At 37.9% G+C, this 20306-nt stretch overlaps 1 protein-coding gene across 1 annotated transcript in view; it reads right to left on the minus strand.

The window, feature by feature from the left end:
- The window catches only part of COL21A1 (collagen type XXI alpha 1 chain), a 164013-nt gene that overhangs the window by 61938 nt on the left and 81769 nt on the right, over positions 1-20306 (minus strand). The window contains exons 11-12 of the mRNA XM_087817452.1: positions 6458-6511; positions 6316-6369 (exon numbers count right to left, since the gene is read on the minus strand). Coding sequence (XP_087673578.1) covers positions 6316-6369; positions 6458-6511 — 108 coding nt within the window. The remainder of the gene's footprint in view (positions 1-6315; positions 6370-6457; positions 6512-20306) is intronic.

Consider the following 20306-nt stretch of genomic DNA (forward strand, 5'->3'; position numbering starts at 1 on the left):
GTTGACCTAGAGTCATAGTTTCTTAAGTCAGGTCCAGATTACTTATTTCAGTAGTAAGAGACTATGAAAACTAATATTTAAAAAATCACATTCTTTTAAAGTTTCTCAGTGTGTGTATTTGTTTTTAAAGGATATAATGCTTTGTACAGTAGCATAGGTATATAATTCATACATACATATGGGATTACATGCCCAAAACTCTTTTACTGCCAAGATTTTGCAATTTAAAGTTTGATGATCTATGATCTAGAGCGAACTATCCAACTATATCCCGCTAAGAGAGATATAGGCCATGAATCCTAAACTCACTCATCTAGCCCCCTCCTCCTCCTCCTATCTACTTGGCTACTGACAGGCATTCAGGGATTCTTATCACAGTGCACGCAACAGCATGAAAGTAGAACACATCACCCTGCTACAAACTACTGTGGCCAAAGCTGAAAAATATGGTGAAAAGAAAGCCACACTGAGATCAAAACATTTTATCTCAACTCCCTGATCCTGGAGTAACTTCAGACAAATGACTTAAGTAACTTCAGGCAAATGATTTAAGTTTTTCACCTCTTAGTTTTCCAAACTGTAAAATAGGGATGGTTTACTTACAATTAATGTAAAAATAGGCATAGCATGACTTATTCTACTAACTGCATATGACTTTTTGTGAAAATTCCATATGATAATAATTTGAATAATACTGATGCAAAATACGTCTAAAAATAAAACCAAAAAAATGTACACACAGCAGTAAAAGCCTTCAAGCAGCCAACATCAAAAGCCTTACACAATTTGGTTCTTTTTTCTCCTCTCAGTTAAAAACAAACGCTAAGTCTTACTCAGGATCAGCAATAATGAGCTATTGGGAACTATTCAAATCTAATAAAACATTTCCTCTCTCTAACACAGGATGGGCATTTCTCCTGGGGTTAGGGGATCATCCCTGCACCACTCAGGCCCAGAACAAAAAAGCAGATTCCTGAGCTCCTACTACAGGGTCACTGCCATAGCTTATCAATGACTATAGAACAGAGCACACCCAACGTGAATTTGAGAAATCAAGTTTAGAACCAAAAAAATATGAAGCACTCTGTAAAAATTCAGTAAAAGTTGTAAGTTTCCCAATGATGTCAGTAGAGAAAATGAAAACAGGACATAAAAAGGCATAGCAGCCAATAAATGAGACAGGAAATGGAATTACTGGTTCTTTATAATAAACTAAGATGCTGAATCTACTCTAGAGCCTTAAAATCGAAGGGGTTGAAAGATCAGGAAACAATAAAGACTTTGCAAAAGTATCCAGGGAAGTACTGAAAACCTGAGCATACACGGGTCAACACCATATATGTAGGAGGGACCTCACCCCTGACTTCAGAGAATATTTAGAGAGGGCACAGCTAGTGCTGCTTTGGAAGAAAAGTCTCTGAGGAAAGAGGAAAATGTGGTACCACCCCTTCCATAAAGAGTAGAAAAAGCTTTCCAGAAAATCCCTGGTTGTAACAACAATCCCATGGATTCTCCAGAGTCAGATAAAGCAAAATATTTTATTAGAAAAAATGTATATGTGTGTGTATATGTACTCATTTAATATTTTATTACTTATATTAAGTATAGCATTACTTACATCAACATATTAAGCATTACTATACTAGACTTATCCTCGATACGTATATTTATATATTTTCTACATAAATTTATATTTTTATAAGTTTATATTTAGTAATATTACAATAATAGACTACTAAGGAAGGAGAGGAAGGGCACCGGGATGAACATCCCAAAATTTAGACAATGTAAATAGGAGGTAATAACTAAACTATGAAAAAGTAACCAATGAAGGCAAGAGGAAATATAGGAACATAATATCCCAGAAATCAAGAGAAATCACTCCAAAAAGAAAGCAGTCAATTCATTCCAAGAAGGAAATATTCAATAGCTTGTTGTATGTCTCAAATGCTGCTGAGACATACAAGATAAGCAGAGATTATTGGAAAACAATGACTACTGGATTTTAAAGATGGTAGGCATTAGTGACCTAAATATGCAGCAGAACGTTAGGACAGAAATCCTACTGTCATGGGTTAAAGAGAGAAAGGGAAGTGAGAAAGTGCACAGTGAATAAAAGCAACCTTTTACTGTGATGGGAAAGAGAAATAGGGTAGTAACTAAAGGAGGCTACGTGGTTGGTTTCAGATGGGTCATCTTTTGGGTTATTGGGATAATTTAAGTCGAAAAGAAAATCCTAATGACACAGATGAGACGGGCTAGTTAACACAAAGTAATGAAGAAGGACGGGATCCTGAGCACAAGAGGAAGGTTGGGTATTATATATGGACGGTTCATTCATATTAACAAGAGAGAAGGCAGAATATAGGTGCATATACAGGTAAGAGGACAGACGCAGATGGAAGAAGTTTGGGAAATTCCTTATCTGCTTCAGATGGGGCACGTCAACATTTAGATAAACAATAAAAAATAAAGATATTTCCAAAACATTTACCTTATGTAATCAGCAGGATAGTGGTTCCAATAAGCAAATTGTCATCATTATCATCATCACAAATGTATAGTGCTTAATTTTGGCCAACCACATGCAGGACCTCATTTAGTCTTCCAAACAAGGCTGTAAAATAATTCCACACAGTCCCCCACCCCCTCCATTTCCTAGATTTTGAAAACCAGGCTTAAAGAGATTAAGAAGTATGACTGGCCCGGCCGGGCGTGGCTCAGCGGTTGAGCGTTGACCTGGGATCCAGGCTTCAGGGTTCAATTCCCAGTCAGGGCACATACCCGGTTGTGGGCTTGATCAATGACTCTCTCATCATTGATGTTTCTGTCTCTCTCTCTCCCTCTCCTTTCCTCTCTCTGAAATCAATAAAGATATATTAAAAAAGAGAAAGAAAAGAAAGAAAGAAAGAAAGAAAGAAAGAAAGAAAGAAAGAAAGAAAGAAAGAAAGAAAGAAAGAAAGAAAGAAAGAAAGAAAGAAAGAAAGAAAGAAAAAGAAAAAGTATGACTGGGTGGTTAAGTAACCTGAATTCAGAGCTCAGCCTGTAATCTGTAACTACTTTAAGCCCTCTCCCCTTTCTCCGCAACACACACAGCCTTCTGTTTGCTCTGTGGTGCTTTCAGAAAGCTACATGGGTAGATCACTCTTTTTGAGAAAGCAAAATAAAAAGTGGCAACTTTGCTAAGCCAGTTCTATTTCTCCCCCCATGTCACTAATAGCTTTGCTTCAATATTTTTAAACTTTTTTTTGGCTTCAGGAACACTGCCAGAAGTAAAACCACTAACATACCAAGCTTAATATATCATTCCTTAACATCCTGTTTATCTTGATCCTTTGTTGCTGTTCTCTCAACATATATATTGGAGTTCTTTGATCATGACTGACTTTACAATAGAAATCACGATAGCACACTTAATCTTTTGACTTTGGAAGCCCAGATAATGAACATAAGGGACTTAAGTAGGGAAGTTTACTCATCACAAGGTTCTCTGGTATTGATGCCAAGAACAATGGGAAAATGAGGTCTTGAAGGAACCATTTAAATGTTAAATGTTCTAACAAAGAAATTAAACAAAATGTATAATTTGTTCCATAATGACATCTTAGATATAATTAGTATATTTTATTTCCTAAACCTAGAAAAATCAAGTGATGATTTTGTACAGTCTGGGTAGGTTAAAAAAATAAATTATTAATACTTCCTGTGTCTCCAGAATTGAATTTGCCATAAAAATTTTCATACACTATTCAAAAACCCATAAATAGCAGTTCACCAACACAACCCAATATAAGTTTTAACAAAATATATTTCTCCACACAATTTAAATATATTAGGTTTCCTTAAGGTTAAGGAAGTATTTTGAGGTACTAAAGCATTTCTTAGATTCCAAAGAATAGCTTTAAAGCATGTTATAAAATGAGTTACCAATTGAAGATCATTTGGTAGATAAGTGTTCCTTTTGATCTGTAAATTTAGAGGGGGGGGGACCCTGCAAGATCTATATACATTCAATTTGTCTGATATGTGAGGAACTGGTTAAAGTAAGCAACAAAGTGCATCTAATTTTAATTACCATAAGTGAAAATTCCTGCTATGGGAGTTTTCAGAGGAAATTCACCAAATGGAAACTGTTCTGGGATATTTCCCAATGAAGGACAGCATTGCATGGAGCAATATCCCCAAAGGTGCTGTGTGATGCCTGGAATGAATGCCCTGCCCTGCCACAAGTCAAAGCCATCTCAGGGGTATGGCTTTTAACATTCCCATTTCTGAAAGTCAAGGAACTGCATCACAGAGAAAGAACCAAGGAAAAGTCTTTAAGCAACTTACTAAAGCATTTTAACTCTAGATAAAGAACTCCGAAGCCATGGGGAATGTGAGACAGAATTTAGATGATGGCACACGGTGATTCTAGGCCCAGGATGACTGTGTCGAATCGGATTTATGCCCAAACAATGAATTTCTGAAAACAATCATTTTTGAATGAAATCATTACTGGATTGAAAACATACATAAACATACATCTTATTTATCTAATTCAATAAAAAGTATGGTTTTGTAAAATTCACACACATCTATTTTAAAGACAGCACAATAACCCAAAACAATAGAGCAGTTAAGTTTGAGATGTGGCTAATAAAATTATCCTTTTTTTTTTTTTTTAAAGGCACATCTATTCCCAAGAAAATTCACTCCAATTCTTTTAAGATGACTACAAAACCTCCTTTTCATATTTGGTCTCTAAAACCCAGGTAAAGGCAAGAAGAAATAAATTTATTCACTCATCCATTCACAGATGCATTCACGCATACACACATACTTTTATGCACCCCCCTCATCACCAAATCAGGCTATTTGTGAGAATGTCGGAGAAACAGCAGTGACGCTGTACACTACAATGTAGGTCTCCTCACCTTCCCAGAACCCCCCATTCACCTGGAGAACAGCTGTCTCAGAATATTTCAGGAGCTTGGCCTGCTCCCCATAATCTCTTAAGGTGCACCTCCACCATTTAAAATAGGCAGAGATTGCTAAGTGGCTAAGAAGATTCACAGAGGCCCAGGGCCCACTCAGTAGACAAGAGGAGTTTATGCTTCTCAGGAATTATACTGGTTACTGCTCCTGTTCTACCTTCTCTAACTCTCCCCATATTATAGCTGCCCTGATCTATTCCATCTTCTCTGTTTTTCTTCTAGTCACTAGCCCTCCTGTTTGCCCTGGTGACCACTCTTACTCATGTCTTGCCCATGCCACATGCCAGCCCACCCTGTTCTACACCTCAACTGCAACCAAGCTGCTTGATGAACAAAGTACTTAAGAAGAGCCCTGTACCAGGAACCAGACTAAATATTCTTTATACATTATCTCTTTTAGTCCTCACAAAAGCTCCTAAGGAAGTCCCCATTGTGTCAATGAAGAAAATCAGCATCAAAGACATTATTAAGTAACATGCCCAAGGTCAAATAGCTTGAAAGCGGCAGATCCATCATGAGATCTGCCAGAGATCCATCCAATAAGAGTAACTATAAAAACATAAGATGGATATAGTCTACACCAGTGTTTCTCACATGTGGAGGTTGTACACATTATTTTAAAAGATAATCATTTTGCAAGGATTACAGTTAGAAAATTAGTGCAGGTTTTTACCAGGAGCAAACAAAGAACTGAGAAATAAGAGTGTGCTTTAGGAATTAAGCTAACAAATCAACATGGGGACCTGAGCAAATACAAATGGGCATCTTGGATGTGGACCAGCTACCAGGGCCAGTAGGCCTTGACTGGACACGTGGGGAGGTTCAATTACTGAATGCATTTAAAGAACGTACTTCAGTAGAAAGATTGGCAAATGTCAAAGCTTTAAGAAAAGGAAAGACAGCAGTTCAAATGTCGTCTGTACCCACTGAAGCTCTGGGGAGAAGTTCAGTAAAGCTAAGCCAATAGGCCACCTGCCAAAGAGGTAACTATTATGGAGACGGACATGTGGATATCGGGCTTTCTATGGCTCACAGGAGACACAGCCCATCCACGTAATTCTCTCTCTCCTAAGAGGGCAGCTCCCCACCACCAACCCCCAAAGCTTAACCACAGGAGAGAACATGGCACCAGGATAATACCAGGATAATGACAGTGGCCATCAAGTAATAACCACTTTCATCTAGTAATGAAAGTTTTATTAGCCAATGGCCACTGAGAAATTCCTGAGCCCACAAATCTTGGAATTCACCAAGGTGAACGCTACTGAACAGGCGTCATCATAGATAACACCCTTGTCTTCTTCGAGTGACTAAAATAACTGGACACGTGTGTGTTTACCTTTTCGCCATCTCTCCCTGGTTCTCCTTTGTAACCTGGCAGTCCTCGTGCTCCCTAAATTAACCACAAAATAAAATTCTGTTATGGTTTTTTGGTTCACTAGAAATGATATTTCTAAAATGTGCATGAACAGATCACATACTTGTATTCCTGGGGATCCTGGAACACCTGGGGATCCTGAGACTCCCTGATATCCCTAAAGAAAAGTAAATGAGAAATAATTAATGTTTCATCACATTCACAAAGAACAGTCCCCCATTGCAGGATTCACTCCTGTCTAGAGTTTCTCACACCTAAGACTTGACTTAGTTTAAGAAACCAAAGTGTCAAATGCTTACTAAGGAATTCATATCTTTCAGCCTTTAGGAAAAAAGATCTTAAATATCTCTAGATTAATGAAAATATCTAGAAATGCTTCACTTAAAAGGAAAGCTTTGTTATCAACATATAAAAGCCTATGTTCACAGCTCGTAAAGAAATGTACTGAATGTTAGAAACATATTCAACATATTCAGGAGAAAAACACCTAAAACTAGAGGATTAAACCAATGTAATACATTTAACTCCTGGAATAATGACCACTCAGTTAATCCCTAGAATAAATTAAACCTTGATGAATGTTGTCTTTCAGAGTAAGTCTATAACAGCCTTTGGGTTGCCCACTTTAGAAAGCTGCTGCTATTACACCCAAGAACATGGCTGTGACATGTCCCCTGGACCTCCCAAGGCTGAGCTGTCAGCTGAGGCATGGTCAACTTTCATCTCCACTGCTTCTTACACATCCCTCCAGAAACTGGACACTTGGTAAAATAGTACATCATTTTCAGACGGGGGAAACTATTCATTCTTCACTCAGCACGTGGCAATTAAACTCCAAAGCAAACTTGCAGGCCCTGAACACTTCTCTAGATTTCTCAGGGTCAGCGTCAGGTTGACTTGGACGACCTGGCACCTGCAAACATATTTACCTCTCTTATTCAGATTCCATGTTTCTCCCATGCTCTATCCATTTTCCATCTTTCTCACATCTTACTGTTTAGGGACAGCTTTCTTTCGTCAGTAGTATTAACACAGATCTCATTAATGTTTCAGTTATACTTTTATTCTTAAATCCAAAAGCTTCATTTCCATGTGGCTACTCATAGATATCTGCTCTGGTCTTTGTAGTCACCCAATCACTTGTCAGTACATGTTTAGCTGCAATTTTAGAGGCATCATAATTCCCTGCTTTTCCAGTCCCATTTTCAAATATTTCTTATACTATTCTTTGCTAGCTCTAACAAAAACAACAATAGCGGTTGTCTCTAAAAAATCAGTCATAGATTATAATTTTTCTCCTTTTACATGCACTTGCATTTCTTATTTTGTAAAATGCTCTCAGTTACTCCCAGAACAATGATGACTATATAATTCTTATCGCCAATAATCATCCTTTCCTTCATTCCCCATTCTGGTTTCATGGAGTGTGTCATGATGCATTATTCAGGATTTCTCAAACTAAATTTTTCTCTCAAGTCCCTTTGGCGATTCTTAAACATTTTACTTCACCAGTGAATGAATTTCATAACCAACCTTCTGATACTCCATAAAAAACCACCAGCAATTTTCAAGCCCACTATATGCTCCCCAGGCTGGCACTGTCTCTGTGTCACTGAATTAAGTGTCCCCTTAAGACAAGGAACCAGGTCTAATTCATTTCCATATTTCCAGCATTGGACAGAGCGTTTGGCACATTTTCTGTTCCTCAAACACTGGAAGAAGTTACCTTCAAGTCATTCACACGGCACATAAGAGTGAAATATCTCTTTCCCCAAGGAACCATGTTATGTTTGTGCTCTTTCCAATAGCAAATTGAAGCTTTTAGTAATACCATGTGGTTCATGTTCTCAAGGACAGTCAGAAGAAAGAAGAAAGTCAATCTGCTACGCAGAGTTTGTTCAGCTTTACATCTGTACCACTCTGGTTATCACTGAATCTCCTTCCCTCACCACTTTGGAATCAGAGAGGCCCGAAATTGAATTTCAATTCTATCACATGCCTAAACAGAGCTAGGTTCCTCATAAACGCCACCACCTGGGATTCCTTCAGAACCTTGCATGCACTCTCTGGATAGTGTGACATGAGTTGCAATAGGCTGTTGTAATTGGGAGAAATAATAATAGCAATGATTTATGTACTACTTATCATGTTTCAGCCTAATTAATTCACTTAATCTTCACACCACCCTTTAATGTAGGTTCTACCTTATCCCCATTTTAAAACAAGACACCAAAGCACAGAAGGTTAAGTAACTTGCCCAGAGTTTCACAGATAGGAAGTTGACAGAGCCAGTGGAACCATCCTCTATCAAAAATGATTCATGGTAGATCAGATCTTATGATTCTAGAATGATTAACCAAGTCAAAGAAATCCATTTAACCAGACTACTTTTACATTGGTTAGGCTTCTGAGTGCCCAGAGGAAAGACCTGTTTGTAAAATTCCCCAAAAGAAAGTTACTATGGAGTTTAGCTATTTATAAAAATGATTGGTCATCTGCAAAGTTCACATTAAATGAATTATTTTTCTTTCACATTTTTTCAAAGGTGAAACCAAATGGCATATCTGCTTCATTATTTTTTTCAAAAAGTTAATCTTCTGTAAAGATCAAAAACTGCCACACTGTCCTCTCTGAAGAATTGAATGCAATGCATTTGTTAGAGAAAACACATCACCCTTCGGTGGGTTAAAGTGAGGTGAAGGTGACCCAGAACGTGTTCCCAGCTCACCTCTGACTCACAGTGTGACTTCAGGCAGAGAAAACAAACCCCAGAATCCTGGGGCAACACAAGTGAAGTCGAAAGACAATGAATTTTGAAACTGGAAAAGACCTTGCGCTGAATTTTTGCTCCTCCCTTTCTATGGGATTTTCACTAAGTCACTTTGCCTAGCTAAGCCTCAGTTTTTTACCATAAAGCGAGATAATAATACCTACTTTACTTCAGAAAAGAAACAACGTATCATAGGCGAAAATGTCTGGCACATATTAGGATCTCAACAAATGTAAGTTTCTTTTCTTCAGTCTCAATACCTATTATACGAAACTATGAGAACACTTGTACAGAATGTTACTCTGGAGCCTTTTAAAATATATATATATATATATATATATATATATATATATCTTTATTGATTTCAGAGAGAGGAAGGGAGAGGGAGAGATAGGAACATCAGTAATGATAGTCACTGATCGGCTGCCTCCTGCACGCACCCTACTGAGCATCAAGCCTGCAACCCGGGCATGGGCCCTGACCGGGCATCAAACACCCATCTCCTGTATCATGGGTGATGCTCAACCACTAAACCACACTGGCCAGGCTATTCTGGAGCCTTAACAGCCACCATTAATGCATGAGGAATGGCAGGTCCAGTCATCATCACCATGATTTAAGCATTTTTCAACATTCATACATATCTAACCCTGAACATGTGAACAAGACCTCAGTGTATTTTAAAATCGCTCTATTGGTTTTGACTTTGGAAGGACTGATATACAGGAATAGTAACTGCTTCCCACAATACAAGAACCAAGCTACTGTTGTTCTTTTTTTCTTAACTTACGAGACGTGGTCTTGAAAACTTAGCTGTATAAAGAAATTCAAAGATTATTTTAAAAACTGGAGTAAGCATGATTTGTAATTAAAAAACAAAACCACATCCAAGGTGGGGGAATCCCAGGGCAAATCACCAGAAGAAATTAGATGAAATTCAGAAAGAAAGAAAAATTTTGGACTGAAAATCAGGAAAATAAATGTTAACAGGGAGGAATATTACAACAGAGAACAATTTCCAAGATGAGCAAGAAATAAAACATTGGCTGACTCATAGTAGGGCACACGAAAACAAGAAAAATGTCCTGAAACAGGAAAAGTGATGTTTCCATATAGTTTTCTGAATATGCAAGTTCCTGTGTTTTCCTGTACACTGTAACCTTCACACAGTCTTTGACTGCTTAGTATTTATTGACATTAATTTTATCATTTTGCAACTATTAGCAGGTCCAAATATCCACACTACCCCCATCTGCAAGGTTTCTGACAGTATTTAAGTTTTTCCCATGTTCAGAAAAGTTTCTTTGTAAATGAGTCATTTTATAGGAAAAAAATATTCTCACTGCCAAATTGTAGGGTTGAAGTATACAGAGTCAATTTACTTTTCTTCCATGATTCATAGTTGCCATGCTCCAGGAAAGATATATAGTTTTGAAATGGAAATTGGTAATAAAAATCATCAAATGTGCTAGGGTCACAATGTCTTCTGAGCCCAATTTTAATCATACTATAAAATATTCTGCCAATATAAGTATATAGATTTTTTTTTTTAAAGTAGTAAGAAGGTTTCCTTTAAATACTCTAAACTTAAAAATGAGAATAAAATCCAAAGATATTATTTGGGATGTCACTCTTATTTTTAAAATGTATGAATGTGATTTAAAGTTTATTATATTACATAATTTTCTTCAAAGTTTTCAAAAATTCCACCACATACTCTTAGGTACATAGCCAGGGTAACTAGGTAACCAAAATCAAGTGTCTACTTTTAATGTCCACTGGGGATTCTTCTAGTCACTGGCAGACTTTATAGCTCTATACAACTAAATCCAAGAATATATATGAATCTCTGTCTTTCCATGTATATGAGTAATAAAGAAACTAGTTTGCCATCTAACCCAGCTATTCAAGTAGTTTAAGTATTTAACTCAAATTATGTACTTTACTAACAGATCGAATTAATGTATATAAAATTACACCTCAGCTAACTTCTAAGAAAGAACTGTGATGCAATGGGAGGTGAAGAGTAGACAGTCAAGGGAAGCTTTCTGAAGACAAAAGCTCAAAGAAACACTAAAGGAGTCACAGCGCATGAGGCAGCCCTTCAGTGTGTCATCCAGCATGATAGGACGAGCCATAGCCCTGGAGATGAAAGGAGAGATGTTTGTATGCATGCTGCACACGAGACTGGAATGACAGGCTGGAGGTGACCTGCACAGCTTGTAGGTCTTATGAAGGACTCTGATCTTTATCCAACCCACTAAATCAGGGGGTCACACAATCAGACATGAGCTTTAAAGAGCCCACTTGCTATGCTCTGGAGGGCAGATTAAAGGGGGCAAGAAAAGGCAGGAAGACCATATGGGAGGTTCCAGCCAGGAAGAGAGAAGGGTAGGAAGAACCTGAGTCCACTCAAGGTGAATTTAGTCTAACCTGATGATGCCTTACAGGAGGTGAGGAATTTGGAGTTGTGGAATGATGCCCAGGATTCTGGCTTGTGCAGCAGATGTCTGATTAATATCACTGACTGAGGGAGGGCCTCTGGAGGAAAATATAGTTTAATTGATTGCAAATAGAAAGTAGTGCACAATTTTAAAGAGTATTTTTATGGACTGAGATAAACGATTTATACTGGACAATGAGAAGGTGTATGCTTCTCTTGAGGGAAAAACAGAATTTTTACTTCAAATGAAAGCAAACTGCATTTGCTATAAATGAAATTTAATCTAAATCTAATTCTGTCTCCCTTAGAAAAGGTGGATGGGTGATAAATACAAAGAAATATCAGCCACTTTTCACTAATAATTAGCCTCGAGCTAAGCACATGAAAGAACATCACCTACCTTTGGCAAATAATCTCTGCAGATATAATTTGGTTCTTAGGTTCACATAATTTAATTAAAGTTAAGTAAATTACCTCATTCCCCAAGTAAGCTTACACTTAAAGTTATATCAATCTTATTGCTAAAGAGAATGCACAACTTTTTAAGGTAACTGATACCATTTTTAATAATTACTTCCCAATCTAAATCTCTAGTAATTATGCTTTATATTCAAAGGAAGGTGACCACTAGCTAACCCTATTTCCTCTCTTGCTGTTCTGTAATATTTCTTCCATAGTGCTTACCATCATCTGATATTATTTACTTATTTTTATTTTTATTTATTTTATTATTATTATTTTTAATCCTCACCTGAGGATATTTTTTCCACTGCTTTTCAGAGAGAATGGATGGGAGAAAGAGAGAGAAATAGAGAAACACCGATGTGAGAGACACATCAATTGGTTGCCTCCCGCACGTGCCCCGACCAGGGCCTGGGATCGAGCCTGCAACTGAGGTGCGGGCCCTTGGTCATACTCCAACTGGGACCCTTCAGTCCGCGGGCCGATGCTCTAACCACTGAGCAAAACTGGTCAGGGCTTATTTACTTATTTTTAAATTATTACTGTGAATTATCTGTCTCTCCCTGGTGGAATGTGAGCTTCAATAAAGCAGGTGTTTTTGTCTAGTTTGCTCACTGCTTTACTTCCTTAGCAAAGAAGAGTGCCAGGAACAGAGTAAATACCCAATGAATATTGTGTATGTGACTGGATGAACGAACGGATAAATAAGCAAATAAACAGAAACATGGGCGGGCAAGTGTAGGTTTACAGTCATAATACAAATAAATAATACAATAATTAATAATAATGCAAGAATAAACTTTCATGTATGCACAACTGTAAGCCAACTTTTGCCCATTCCTGTATTTATTGAGTCCAACTGTTCACTAATACTGAGAGCTCTAGAAATAATCATAGAAACAGCCCTGCATTCAGAGGTCACAATCAAAAGAAGACACAACATAAGCATAAACTTCTCTTTAATTTAATTAAATACACAAATAACATTAGTATATATGATGTCTATGTATACATTGTTGTATATATTATCTACAACATAAAATATGTAAGAAATCTACGAAGAGACACATGAGATAAATATGGAAAGATCCATATATGAGATTTATATAAGGTAGTGTTGGAGAAAATCATTTAGCTAGTCAACTAAGCACTGTCTCGGAAAGCTTTATGGGAGAGATAAATAATATTTATTACAGAAAAGGAAAATAAACTGCCCAATTTAAAATAGTTCATTTGAGGTCCATATTTTAGTTTATCAGTGAGACTCATGAGGGTGTGTGTGTGTATTTTATAGGAGTGGGAGACAGTGAGACAATAAACCCTTTTGCTAGGGAACTCAAATTGAGGTGAAGTGAGAGTTCAGGTAGAAATTGCTCTCTTTAGAGGAATGTTTTTTATACACTTCATAATTAAGCTTCCTCTTATAATTCTCTTTTCCAAGCCAAATGATAGCCATTTGTTTGGCGTTCATCCTAATGTATTCCATCTTTCGGGTCTGTAATCTTCATGGCTCTCAGCCCTAACCCTCCCATAGCTCTTAAATGGTGAAGTCCACGACTGGCACACAGTCAGTTAAGGGTCTGGAAAGGGAAGCATAAAAAGCTTGTCCCATGGGTCCTGCTGTCCTACTGATCATTCGCCTCCTGTCGAGTGTGCTCTGCGAGGCTGCGCTGGCCCCCGCCCCGTCCTCGTGTTCTCTGCCGTCACTCTTGAGTATTTTAAAACAGAATCTCTGGTTTGGGCTACACCTGAAGTTCAGTAAATTCTCCCTCACGGCTGCCTTCTGAGTTCTGCTGCTCCCCAGTTACTCTCTTCCGAATGAAATCCAGATCCTCCACATCCCTGAAGTGTAGCACCCTAAGCCAAATCCAAAAGCAGGACTGTCATCCTTCTTAATATAGACATTATATGTGTACTAATGATGCCAAAAATTGCATCACCCTCTGAGGCATCTCCATCGCATGTGCTGATGCCGTTTCACCAGGGTTAAATTTGAATCTCCCAGCCAAGGAAGAGCCATGTGTTTACTCCAGTTGAACTTCACTATACTAAAATAGTCATTCTCCATTCTCTAAGTTCGCCAGCATTTTTTTTTTTGGATCTTCATGTCACCCCAAACACCAAAATAAATTCTGAAACTAAAATCAAGAATGTAAAGTTCTTAAAAAACATAAAAAAAGAAAATAAATATTGAGTATCTCATGCTAATAATGAACAAGCAAACAAACAAAAAACCCGCTGAAAGAAACTACAAGATAAAACACTGAATTGTGGGAAAATTTTACATTTCTAAAAACTAAATTAAAAAACAAATAAATAGAAGAAATGTTTACAACAGATAGATAGAAGCATGAATTCTCTTCATGTATAAGAAGCTCTTATTAGTTGATATGTAAATACTATCACCCCTCTAGAAAATGGGTAAAAGACAAGAAAAACACATCACAAAAAGGGAACTCACCTTGTATGTCAGACTTCTATGTTCAACTATCCACTGAAAATTTATACTTGAACGTCTAACATAAAGTTAATATATCCAAAACCAAACTCCTGATTTCTCTTGGCCAATTTTCTCTATTCCATCCTTCCACATCTCATTGGAGTCTCCTTTGACTTCTCTCTTAAATTTACAACCAATACATCAGCAAATCCTGTCATCTCTAACTTCAAAATATCCCCAGAATGTAAGGAGTAGTTCTCTTCACCTCACTGCTACCACCTGGACCCCATCATCTCGCCTCTGGGTTATTTCAGGAGCCTCCTGACTGATCTCACTGCTTTTGCCCTCATCGCCCTAAAATTTATTCTCAACTCAAAAGCCAGAGTAATTTATTATAAAAAATAAGTTATATCTCATCAATCCTTTACTCAAGACCCTACAATGGCTCATAAGTTCACTCCAACTGAAAGCCAAAGTCATCACAATGGCCTAAAGAACTCACCTCCATCTCCTCTCCCCTCTCCCTTCTACTAATATAACTTCCATCTCCTACTAGCTCTCATCTCCTCTTTCTCTTTTTATTCATGTTTTGATAAGGTCATGTAACTCTGAAATTCCCCATCTGTGCTGACTACCACTTCTGTAAGGCTTAAACCTTCGTAGTTATCTGTAGACCACTCAGGGGCACACTGAGGGGGGCAGGAACCAGGCGGGGAGCACTGCATCACCCAGTGTGACCCACTCTGAAGTCCACTGGTAGCGGCATGCAGTCAGTCTTCCTGAATCACTTCTTAAGGCCACTGATATGAAAAATCATCTCCAGAATTCTGTAGCTTTGTCTAGCTCACCTTTCTTAGTAAATATGGTGGCCTTCATGGAATCTTAGAAAATCAGTATTGAAGAGAACCTGGGCCTCATCTGGTGTCATGTTCTCATTTTCCAGATTAAGAGGGGCCCTCAGTAGCAAAGCAACTTTTAAAAGCAAAGCAGAGGGCAAAACAGCCGTAGATCTCTCTGCCATCCAGCTAAGTCTTTGGTTTCAGTAAAGTACTTTACTTCATGAAGAGTAATTAATAATGACAGAAAACAGACAGAAACGAGCACTGTAAAAATATAAACTTCTACAAAATCATAAAATAGTACTATAATATGTTTCCACATATGGCTTTCTTTTAAAAAATCAATGTCGTATCAGAACAATGTCTTGAATAGTTGTACTGCTCTGATTACCTAGCAGGACATATAAATATTTCCCTGCCTCTCTTTTTATAATGATAAAAGAGTAAAATAGTAATATGTTCAGATGCTGTGCTGATAGAAGTTATCTAACTGATAGAGAAATGAGAAAGGAGTGGAAGGATTTGAAAATAGCTCTTTAATTTTTGTTGAAGACATTTTCCTTATGAAAATTAGTATTTCTCCAGAGTGGAATAATTTACTATTTAAAGCTTCAGTTGACTTGGCCTGGTTATAATGAGAAAGAGACTCAAATTGCTTATTGAAGGGGGTTGCACAGAACTAAATCCAAACAAAGCAGAATTCCCTTCGAATTGTTCCATCCAAGTTTCCTTGGTCCAGATGGCTTCAATTGCCAGCCAGAGGCTCCACCCACACCTTCCCACTCCCGCTGTGTGCTGGCCCTGAACACACACTAATGACCCTCAGCTGTTTTCAGCTGTTTTGGCTCCTAAGCTCACTTTCTCTTCCTGCTTGGCCACCCAATCTCATATCTCCTGCAGAGAGAAAGAAATGGGGGACGGGGGGTAATTAAGAAAAAAGTCATACCTCTGGGCAAACAGAATTTGGGTTAGTGTATTAGTTTTCTATTGCTGCTGTACCAAATTACCCCAAACATAGTGGCTTAACGCAATACAAACTTATAGTTCTACAGATCAGAAGTCCAAAAATGGTTCTTAGGGAACCATTAAACTTAGTGTCAGGGGGCTGCATTCCTTCTAGAGGCTCTAGGAGAAAATCTGTTCCTTCCCTTTCCCAGCTTCCAGAGGCTGTCTCACTGTGATCTCTGCTTCCATCAGCACTTTTCCTTCCCTGACTCTGATACTTATAAGGACCCTTGGGATTACACTGGGCCACTCTGTAAACCATGATAATCCCTGCATCTCAAGACCGTTAATTGAATCATACTGCAAAGTCCATTTTGCCATGTAAGGTAACATATTCTCAGGTCTTTAAGGTCAGGATGTTAACATTATTCTGTCTACCACAGTTGGTTTGTTCTTTCTCTAACATTAGATATCATCTAATACTATCTAACATCTAATATTTTCTAATATCCAATATCAAATACTACATAGTTATATCTGTATCTATACATAAAATTATACACACATACATGAAAACATGTACATGTACTGAATGAAATGAGACAGTAAGTCTATTATAGCTTAAATGAGAATCAGAGTAAAAGCCACAATTATTGTATCAGGCTAATTGCAATAAATTTCCAGTACTTTCATTCATGGCAAGCTATTGAGAAAGAAAGAAAAAATGAAATGAAGCAAACTAGAGTTGAAAAAGCCTGTGCAAGGTCTGCTCGACATTCACCTTCAAATATTGCCCAGGACTTTTCACCACTGAAGAAAACAGAAGCCTAAATAATTTAGCAGCATTGTCCAAGGAGCTCTGTGTCGCTGTGAGGTGCCAGCAGATGACACCTTGGCATGTTAAGTGTATCTGCTTTGGAGTTGGGACAGCACGCAGCTGCCAGGAACAGAGAGAGTGCTCGCAGGGAAGGAGTCTCCAGGTAAAGGAGGGCTCATATTCATAAGACTCATCTCACCCAGTGTGGTTGGGTCAGAACCCACACAGGACCTCAGGCGGTATCTTTGGTGGGTGAGGAGTTGCAGTGAGGGAATGCAACCAATTCACATGACCCTTCAAGTTAAAGTGAGAAAACGATGGATTATAAGAGGAACTACAAGGCTAATGCAGGCAGATAACAGGATAAAGGTAAAAGGGAGACGTTAGGTTTGGAATCTACTCATTTCATTCCATTCAAAATAGAAGCAGTTGATGATACATTTCTCCCCCCATTTCCTGAACTACACCCCCTAGTTATTTCTGTGCTTATTTGCTTTGCCCTCTAGCCCATATGAAGGTTTAACTACCCATATTCTTATCCAGGATAAACTGCTCTTACAACTGGAAACAATGCTTTCCCACCTACCAAATGATTTTCTTTCTAAAAATATCTCAGATATCCCAAATCATTGATTTTTTCCCCCTTATGCTTCATTTTCTTCATCATAGAAAATGCTATAACATCTCCCATCTTTTTAAAAAACCCTTTTATCCCATGTCCTTCCCATGCTGTTACTCTATTTCTCTGCTCCTCCTTATAACCATCAGAAGAAGCATCTATAGTCACGATCACCGTTTTATCTCCTACTCTCTCTTGCACCATTTCAATCCAGCTATTTTTTGGTACTACCCCTCCCTGAATTCCATGTACCAAGGTCCTCAATTACCCCCATACAGCAAATCCCTTGGTCTAGACACAAATCTCATTTTTATCAATCTCTTAACAACAATGACACAACTGGTCACCCCCTTCTTGAAGCGGTTTCTTCACTTGGCTTCTGGGATGCCACACTCTCCTGGTATTCCTCCTACTTCACTGACCATTCTTTCCCAATTTTCCATTATATCCTTTCTTTTTTCTCTGTAAGAGAGCCCTAAACTCAGTCCATTGTCATCTTCTCTTATCCAGTTATTTGTACTTATTCCCTAAATAATCTCATTCACTATGATGGCTTTAGATATATCCACATGCTAAAGAGTGCCAACTGTGTATTTTCATTCTTAAACATATCCCTGAACTCAAGATTCCTATCTTTGATATTCTAGGAGACACCTTCAGCATGTCCAAAAATGCAGTCTCAATTTCCTCCCCAAAACTTACATCTCCCCCAGCGTTGCCCAGTTCAGTAAATGGCACCACAATTCACCCGGTTGCTCAAGCTCAGATCCTCTAAGTCTTCCTGACTCTTTTCTGCATTCTTCACCTCTCCTTCAACAGAAATGCTAACCAGATTTACATTAAAAAATAATCCAGTCTGACTATGACTCTTCACCATCACCATATCACTCTAGTCCAGGCTACTCCTGCTTCTCAGAATACTGAAATAACCTCCTATCTGGTCTCCTGCTTCCACTCCTGACTCATATATACCTTCACATAATATTTACAGCATTGGGCAAAAGTAGGCTTACAGCTGTTCCTATGGAAAATAATACAGGAATTAATAATAATACAAGAATAAACTGTTTCTCCTACTCACAACTATAAACCTCCTTTTGCCCCACCCTGTATATTCCTCTTTCTAAAAAATAAGGCAGATCAAGTCACTTTCCTTCTCAGAATCCCCAAAGAGATTGCCATCACAATTAGAATGAACCCCCTGGGTCAGCTGAGCCTCACTGTCCCAATCAGTCACCTAGCTCCTCAGCCCCAATCACCCAGCCCCTCTGCTCTCTGCAGCCCCAGTTGGCCACCCTCCTTGACAATCTCTCTCTAGAGAGACTCATTTGTATAATCGACCCCTTAACCATGCAACACTGGTGTAAAAAACCTCAGAACATCACTACTCTTCAAAATTTGGCTGTATTTTTTTGTATTAAATTTGTCAACATCTCTCTCAAGGACATGACAAGCCCCTCTTCTATCCTAAGAGGACGCTGATGGTTTAACATTAAGCCTGTAGTGCTCTAACTGCTCCAACATTATTGACTCACAATATAAACCTTCCCATCCTTCATGGCAACAGTTAATGTCTCATCATAAAGAAAATCTCCTAGGAGATACTTTTTTGGTGGCAATTATTTAACATCCAAAAGCTAATTCCTAATGTTTATTTACTGTTATAAACATTCTGATAGTAACTTACCTGTAAATATTTGTTGAAAATGCTTTAAAGTGGATCTGCTTTATGTTTCTTTAATTCATAAACGTCCCTTAAGTTCTCTTGAAACTTAGAGGATATTATTTTTTGACAAATTATAAGTGCATAGATTCTTAGGAAAATGATATAGCCTTTAAAAAGTTTTAGTTTGTGTGAGAGAATTTCAATATAAAATGGAACTGGAGGGTATAAAATGGAAAATCTTATGCATGTGCTCTCGGAAAAATAAAACTTAAAGGACAGATAAACTGATTTCCCATAAATGCCTGATTTACAGAAAACTGAGAATGTTAGAACTTTTTTAAATGATTAAATAAAATTGGTCGGGGGTTGTCTCATATCAACCTTGGGAATTTTGTTTATGGTTCCCAGAGGCATGAACAGAAATTGGCTGGATTGAGCTTTGCTTATATGACTGGACTGGTTTTGTCTGCCTGGGGAATTTTCAAAGCTGGTCTTCATTTGTTCATGATTTTAACTGAACTCTCCCCTCTTTACATTCCCTCTCCACAAATACAGCCTACACCAAACCCTCAGTGGACTCACCTGTAGCTTGGTACAGTTTGTGTGCCCTGAATTGCAATTCCCCTGCTATTCCCAAATAAACAAATCTTTTTGACTGTTTTGAGCTTGCCTCAATTTCTTTATGTAGGTTAACTCTTAAAAATTTCCATAGACATGAAAGGACAATATAAAAGGATTTCTGAAAATAACTATTCACTGATACTAGGAATTCACTGAACAATTTTTTAAATGTAGCAAAGATGTATGCAATTTTGAAGTAAAATACCTAAAAAGTGACTAGAATGTTAATTCTATTGATCAAACCAGTCTGAATGTTCCCCTCAGCTTGACTAAAGTTTAGACAGGCTTCTTCTTGACTCTAGGCCCTGAACCTCTCTTTTCTGAGAACAT

This window comes from Miniopterus natalensis, chromosome 5 (assembly GCF_054644295.1).
Source record: "Miniopterus natalensis isolate mMinNat1 chromosome 5, mMinNat1.hap1, whole genome shotgun sequence".
NCBI classification, from domain to species: domain Eukaryota; kingdom Metazoa; phylum Chordata; class Mammalia; order Chiroptera; family Miniopteridae; genus Miniopterus; species Miniopterus natalensis.